This window comes from Eurypyga helias, unplaced genomic scaffold (genome assembly GCF_000690775.1).
Source record: "Eurypyga helias isolate BGI_N326 unplaced genomic scaffold, ASM69077v1 scaffold5899, whole genome shotgun sequence".
NCBI lineage: Eukaryota > Metazoa > Chordata > Aves > Eurypygiformes > Eurypygidae > Eurypyga > Eurypyga helias.
This window is the reverse complement of record NW_010271281.1, coordinates 20,492-28,151: the sequence shown is the minus strand read 5'-3', so window position 1 is coordinate 28,151 and position 7,660 is coordinate 20,492. Positions and strand designations below refer to the sequence as shown.

The 7,660-nt window shown below is 46.1% G+C and overlaps 1 protein-coding gene across 1 annotated transcript in view; it reads right to left on the bottom strand.

Annotated features, from left to right (window-relative positions):
• Positions 1–7,660, bottom strand: part of MAP7 (microtubule-associated protein 7) — a gene marked incomplete at its 5' end in the record, with an annotated part of 31,170 nt that overhangs the window by 5,929 nt on the left and 17,581 nt on the right. The window contains 5 exons of the mRNA XM_010158744.1: positions 2,599–2,737; positions 5,182–5,239; positions 5,329–5,379; positions 5,663–5,764; positions 7,608–7,660. The exon at positions 7,608–7,660 is cut by the window's right edge and continues 161 nt beyond it. Of these exons, the coding sequence (XP_010157046.1) occupies positions 2,599–2,737; positions 5,182–5,239; positions 5,329–5,379; positions 5,663–5,764; positions 7,608–7,660 (403 nt within the window). The remainder of the gene's footprint in view (positions 1–2,598; positions 2,738–5,181; positions 5,240–5,328; positions 5,380–5,662; positions 5,765–7,607) is intronic.

The window sequence follows — 7,660 nt, the reverse complement described above, 5'->3', positions numbered from 1 at the left end:
TCATAATTTACATAAAGTTTGAAAATACTTTAACATTCTATCTTATTTTCAACCAACAGTTTCAAACTCATTTTTCCATTTGTTGGAGGAAAGCAGCGCCACAACACAAAACCCCCCGAATCTAGCCGGAAGTTAACAGACCATTAGTACTACTGCAGCATCCATAAACTACCGGTTTTCTTGGTAAGCCTAGATACTTTACGAACTGGAAGGCTTCCGTGGTGTGCTCCATTTTAAAATACACTGCGTGTTGCCCTTTCCATGGTGCCCCACCTGGGTGTTAAGTTCAGCTGTGAGGCCGCTCACCACAGACGCGCAGGTCACTGAACACCAGCCCTGTTCCAACACACGCATTCAGCCTGGACCCCGGTGCTGTACAAAACAGACCCGCCGACCCTTACACCCCTCTCCTGGGCCCACTGAAGCTTCCCACACTTCCTACGCCGTAGGAGGAGAACGAGACTGTTGCTCTACGCCTGGAAAGAACACCTCTGCTTCACTCCCTGCTCTCGCCCATACACGCACAGCCAAAAGCCAGATCTGTCTTGGGGCTGGAGCGAGGGGCTCACGCAGCAGTCAGTCTCCACCTGCTGCTGTTGCACGTGCTACGGTATTGGGCACATCCAGATGCCTTTGCCTTCCCAGTCTGTGTGGATATGCCCCTTAGCAGAGCCCCTCGGCACCCTCGCCTGGCATACCTGTGTCCCCTGTCACAGTCTTCTGCCTGCTTCCTACTTCTGTCACTGTTCTTCAGTCTCATTTATTCCCTCCTCACTTTGGCCATTCTGAGGACCCCCCCCGCCGGGTTATAATGCTACGTGACAGCGTTCGTTAGTGCCGCACATTGTATATTCCAAACATCAAGGTGCACCTAAGGCTGGGGGTGATTAACATTTAATAGCTGCCCGAGACAACGACGAGGCAGCGCTGCGCAGCTCACCCAGCGCAGCTCGGTGCTCCTGACAGAGCTGCTCTCAGCATGACAGCAAGCTAAGATCCCCCAGGCGTACGAAGGGACCAAGAGGCCAAATTCCTCCTTCAATTAGTGCCAATCACACCCTGAAGTGCTCTGCCCATTATAGGCTGCGCGATGGCTTCCCCCATTCAAGTTTTGCCGTGCATGTTCTGGTGCTACCTGCATAAAACATGAAAGGACGAAAGGATTATTCGGCTTTCTGCATTACTAAAATTGAAGTAACTGACAGCTCGTGCTTATGTAACAGATCTCACTCAGCTCAACACCGACGTTTCAAGCACTTCAACAATTTCTCTTAATCGGAGCGACTTGCTTCATGGCTACAGACAGCTCCCGATGTTGAGTACCTGCCTCCCCGAATTCTCCCGCTCCGAGGACTTTTTCTAAAACGCAAGGACAAAATGCGTAGCTCTGTATCTCACTTGAGGGACTTTTACTTCCTAAATAAAAGCTCGCCAATACTTCAAGCAGTTGAGAAATCAAAACATCTAGGCTGAAAGCACAGCGTTCACTATTCCAGTTGAGAAAACTAGCACTGCAAATCCAGAGGGAGTTTTACGAAGCTTAGTTGATGGAAAGGAACAGAAATAATTTGCCCTTTCCATGAAGCTTCAATTTACGTAATAATTGCCGGCAAACAACGCGTGCACCAAACACGGCGAAGAACGTGCTGTGGTTTTACAGAATTTTTCCCTATCAGATAAACAGGAAACAAGGCAAATTGGAGAGTTGTCTCTTCCTTAGTTAGTGAATACATGGATCTCAAAATCCATGTTGCCTAGAGAAGCTGTGGATAGAATCATAGAATCATAGAATCACTGGGTTGGAAAAGACCTTAGAGATCATCCAGTCCAACCGTATCTGTCCACCACTAAACCATATCTCTCAGCACCTCATACACCCGTCTCTTAAACACATCCAGGGATGGTGACTCCACCACCTCCCTGGGCAACCTGTTCCAGTGTGTGATAACCCTTTCAGTGAAGAACTTCTTCCTTACATCCAATCTAAACCCCCCCTGGCGCAGCTTCAGTCCATTCCTCCTCGTCCGATCATCTGTCATTAGGGAGAAGAGACCAACACCCACTTCTCCACAACCTCCTTTCAGGTAGTTGTAGGCAGTGATCAGGTCTCCTCTCAGCCTCCTCTTCTCAAGGCTAAACAAGCCCAGTTCCCTCAGTCGCTCCTCATAAGACATATTCTCCAGACCCTTCACCAGTTTTGTGGCTCTTCTCTGGACACGCTCCAGGACCTCAATGTCTTTCTTGTAGTGAGGGTCCCAAAACTGAACATAGTACTCGAGGTGCGGCCTCACCAGTGCCGAGTACAGGGGGAGAATCACATCCCTGGACCTGCTGGCCACGCTGTTTTTGATACAAGCCAAGATGCCGTTGCACACTTCCGATGCCCCATCCCTGGAAGTGTTCAAGGCCAGGCTGGATGAGGCTTTGAGCAACCTGGTCTAGTGGAAGGTGTCCCTGCCCATGGCAGGGGGGTTGGAACTGGATGGTCTTTAAGGTCCCTTCCAACCCAAACCAGTCTGTGATGATGATGAAAGCAGTTTATTGCTCTGGTAACCATCACCCTCCAAACACCCATCCAACACTTTGCAACGTTCCTACCTGTCCATGTGAACGGGGGGTTGATGTGGAACCATCACGCGCACGCAGGTGATGGGTTTGCCATTGTGCGGTGACTGTGCCGCATGCGGAAGCTGAGATCCTGCTGCAGGCTCCGAGGGAGATGCAGGGCTGGTTGTGACTAGAGAGGGAAAACAGGCTTTCATAAAACCAAGCAACGTTCATCTACCTGCAGATTAGGAGAAGACATTTCCTACGAAAGACGGCACCGTCGAGGCAAGCTCCAGTTTTAAAAAACACAAGTTCCCACCCCACTCCCCTTCCCCGTCCTGCCTCCTTTGTCATGTTATTTGGAACACACAGGCCTTGTTTCAGGGGTAAATGCCACAGATTTCCAACCTTTAGAGAGAGGAAGAAACATTTTGCGGTGATACACGCAATGCCAACAGTAGTCAGAGTAGGCTGGTATCTGACAGAACGTTACACTGACATTTTTCAAGCAGCCCCAGAGAATAGAATGGAAGAACAGTGGGACATCATCAATTCCATATGCTGGTATTTCTTGGTTCCAGTGTCGACCACTGACTGAAACCCAACAGGAAATCAAGAGGAAAGAATGCCCATGGGAAGGGCACCTCTTTCAACAAGTACCAAATCGCTACTACAAAATGCTGCAGAGAGCAACACAAAATCAGACTATTCTCATAGAGAGGCCGTATGACAGAGGTTATTGGCCTTCCTCAGGATATTCTTTCAAAGCTAAAACTGCAGCTGTCTGCGCTGTATCTACAGTCCCGCTCATTCGCATACCGGTCAGTAAAGGGAAGCGGCTGCACCCCACCCACATGGGCATCAGTTACAAGAATCGCAAGGACAAGTTACTGGTCATAGGCTTGGGCACACTTATCTCAGTTACCCAGAGCCTCATCTGACCAGCCCCGCCTTCAGCCGCTCCGCTGTGCTGTACTCTAAATGCTTGGGCTGAAGGCTTCCATAGCGAATGTCTCCATATGATCTTTGGCAAGTTTTTATATGGAAGGTACTAGAAATACTGGTTTCAGTGCTTCTACAAATGGAGTAAGAGGAAAATACATTGGCTTTAATATTTAAAAAGAAAAAGCAGAAGAAAAATGTCATCGTTCTTTGAAAATGCAGAGCTATCTCCTGTTTTGAAGCAGAGGCCAAACAAACAACAAGGTGGTAACGGATTTTGTTTTACTGAACGATTTGGCTGTTCCCATAAAGGTGTCGTCAGGTTTTGCCAAACAGGCTACAAAAATTTAAAAAAAAAAAATCACCATTTGTGTACGGCCAGAGGTCTGTTAAAGTGCAGCACGGAAAGTGGGTTGGCTGAAATACCTCCATTAATTCATTAACCTATCGCCATAACGCAAAGCCAAACGGGAGAGCAGCCCTGAGGGTGAGGGCAGTTTTCTCTTTGTTCAGGCACTGAATGACACCAGCTTCCCTCAGGCCTGGGGAAATGGAGGCCCAAATTCTCCCTGCCTTAGGAAACAGGGTACTTGTCTTCTACCTCTGGAGTAGAAGCTCTAGCCAAGGGTTATAGAGCCATTTATCATTTCAAGGATTATTTAAACTGTTTGTAGCACCTCCAACAGTGCCTGCAGCTAAAGATGGCATCCCAGCTGCATCCCGTCTTAGCAGTTCACAAATCTTTTCACCCAAGATAATATGCGAACAAATAACTTCCCAACACGCATAATGAAACCTGTGTCAAACGGCTTCCTGTCAGTGCTAATTACAGAGTTCACTTTAAACACCAAGAAAAAAAGTTGTACATCAGCCAGTGCTGTTATTTATCTTCCTGGTTACTCAGCTCAAATACAAAGGAGAAAAAGAATAATGTCATTTACTATGTGATGCTACAACAGGATAAAGCTCGTTGGTAGCCTGACTTCAGTATCTTTAAACAGTGCTGATTCATCCTTGGTGGCTGTTGAATATGAGATACATTAAAGGAATAAAAATAAAATGTAAATATTGAAGTTTTTTATAAAACTTTACTTAAAATGACCGGGGGGAGGGGGAGACAGAGGGAACAGAATGGAAGGGAAGGCTAAGAGTGTGGGTGTGACAGGGAGACTAAGCTTTCGTAGGAGCTGAATTTTGGGGTGGGGAAAGAAATTGAGCCCAAGCAAATAAGGCAGCAGGTGTGGGAGGCAGAAGTCACGTGGGGATGTTTAGAATAATGAACAGTTTGTTTTGATGACTGAGATGAAATAATCCTTTAAGAAAATGGAGTTAAGTCTGCAACAACCACATCCATAACAGCATGCAAAAGAAGATGCCAGATCAGTTTCTTTTGTGATCAGAGTCAGAAAATAATTTGGTTTTCACTTTATGAATGATTAAACTTGGTAAGCAACTCCCTGGCGTTACACACCAACGTGACAAAGTTGCTAAACCGGCCGACCCATTTAGTAGCAGGCAGCTACTTGTGGGGAAAGGCTAAGTAAGTGGTGTTTGCTAACATTCCAGTTACAGCCCTCCCATGGTTTTCTTTACTGCACTCCGTGTGCCAAGTTTCAGAGCTGTATCTCAAATCATTGTCCTCAGTAGGTGTTTAGTCACCCATTGAGCTCAGGGCAGCGTTAAACACAATACCTGCTTCTCCAGTAATATTTGCCTTCGATACGTGTCCATTTTGCTGGTCGCTGGGTTTCTACAAAGGAAGCAGTTTTGTAAATTAAAACTGGCCCTAGGGAGAAGTGAAACTTCCGGTATTTACACATATTAAGTAGCAGCACTGACCTTATCCACAGCTTCTGCACGCCTGGTTCTCTTCATGATCTCCTCAAGCCTCTACAATGAAATGTAAAGGGGTGAAATAGCGTTTGCTGGCATTAAAGACACCTCTCCCAAACCACAACTGCTTGTCGTTTATCAGTTCCATCTGCTTACTGCAGAAAGATGAATTACTTATCACCGTTGGCAATATTCCCTTCGCTGTCACATCAGGCCATGCTGATGAGGGCTGCAGCTTTTCTGAGGGCACGTTTATCTCATGGATAACTTCCTACAGCCAAGGTGGAAGCAGACTGCTAAGGCAAAGGAAAGTGCAGTTTCTCTGCATGTACTGCGTTACCTTCTTCCTTTCCAAGCGCTCTTGCTCCTCTCTCTGGAAATGCTTCTCACGTTCTAATCGAGCCCGCTCTGCCTCTTCCCGAAGGCGAGCTTCCTCTTCTTTCTGGGTTGAGGGAAAAAGGAAGAGAAGTGAGGAATGAGTTGCTATTTAAGGACAGATTTACACTGATACCTGCTTAACTATGCGTATCTGCAACACCCTGAAAAGACACTTCTGGGGTTTACAAGTCACCAACAATCTTCTGACTGAACTGTACATTGCTTGATGAATCTCCATGTTTTGCGTAGCACGACGAGGTGCGTAACTAACCACTGGACATCACCCTCGGTTCTGTGCCTGTTTTGGGGCGCGGGCATGAATGCATGCCAGGCGAGGAAGGATACATTTCCTCACCTCCAGCATTAACACAGCAGCCAGGAAAGCACTAAGAAGAATCATGTTTTGAGTGGTGGATGTTTTTGAGAGTCAAACAAACGCTGCAGACTTCTATTTGGCCAACAGTCATCGCACAATGAGACCAGGTACAAACAGCCACAGATACATCTGCAAGCCTTCCATTGCTGCTTTTTTAATTAAATGTAAAACTTGTCTGGAATATACTGTAGAGAGGCCTCGCTCCCCGACAGTGTTGTGTGATGAAACTACTATGTCAGTTCAGCAGTAACATCCAAAAAAAAAAAAAAAAAATCGGCCACACATCATCTCGGGTGCCAAACTGAGGATATACCTCAGCGTAGCCTTTCAATGAAAGCAGCACTCACCTTCTGAAAGAGAAAACTGTAGTTTCTAAGCTATATTCACTAACACAATCACTCACCTTCTGAAAGAGAAAACTGTAGTTTTTAAGCTATATTCACTAACACGATCCCTTAAACATTTATTTTTCAGAAGCATAAATTTAATTATAAACCAGAAGAAATAATGCATGCCTATAAGGCAGGTTGAAGTGCTGAATTTTGGGGGTGAGAAAGTGCACGCAAGAAGTAAGAGCATGTGCAAGAAGGAGCCTATCTAAAATGCTTACCACAGCCTCTCCTGAAGTTGGTAAAACAACACGTGTCCCTGCCCAGGGCAGGGGGGTTGGAACTAGATGGTCTTTTAAGGTCCCTTCCAACCCAAACCATTCTGTGATTCTATGACATTATGCCCATCAAAAATGACAGCAGTTGAAAAATTTTATTTTGATTTATTTATGTCTTTTGAGTAGCTGCTCTGACTTCAGGAGGACTGCATTGGGGAAAGGCTCTCCTTGGCTTGAGGAAAGTGATTAAAATCTGCCCCTTCCCACTAGCCCCAGACAAAAGCAACAGTGGGCACAGGATTAGAACTCAACAGTGTTACGGCTCCAACACTCTGAATAGTTAATCTTGGCATCTAGACTTTCTGTAACTGTGAGGACAAAGAGTTCTCTGGTATAACACCAGTCATTAAAATCGCCCAGTACAACTCTATTGATTTTTTTCATCACAACTTTGCCCAGAGAAGCTGTGGATGCCCCATCCCTGGAAGTGTTCAAGGCCAGGCTGGACGAGGCTTTGAGCAACCTGACCTAGTGGGGGGGGTCCCTGCCCATGGCAGGGGGGTTGGAACTAGATGGTCTTTAAGGTCCCTTCCAACCCAAACCAGTCTGTGATTCTGTGAATTTATCAGGAACAGGAAAGGATTTGTTCCAAATTAATTATTATTCTAAATTAATACATTCTACAGGGGAAAAAGAAACAAACCAACCAACCAAAACTCAACTCCCTACCAGGTATTTTGTCAAAAAGAAATCTCTCTACTCTCTGAACTGCTCTCTGGAATGAAATCTGCCACAACCCTAATCACTCCATACGCAGCATTTAAATGTTCACCATCCCTCTAATCTAGGTGTTGCATAAGAGGTGTTGCTTCATCCACTTTGCTGCCAACCCGGCTGGCACAGAAATTACCGGAGGGGACATACATGTTTCTGAATGCGCTCCATCTCTTCTTTCTCCTTCTGTTCTCTCTCTTCTG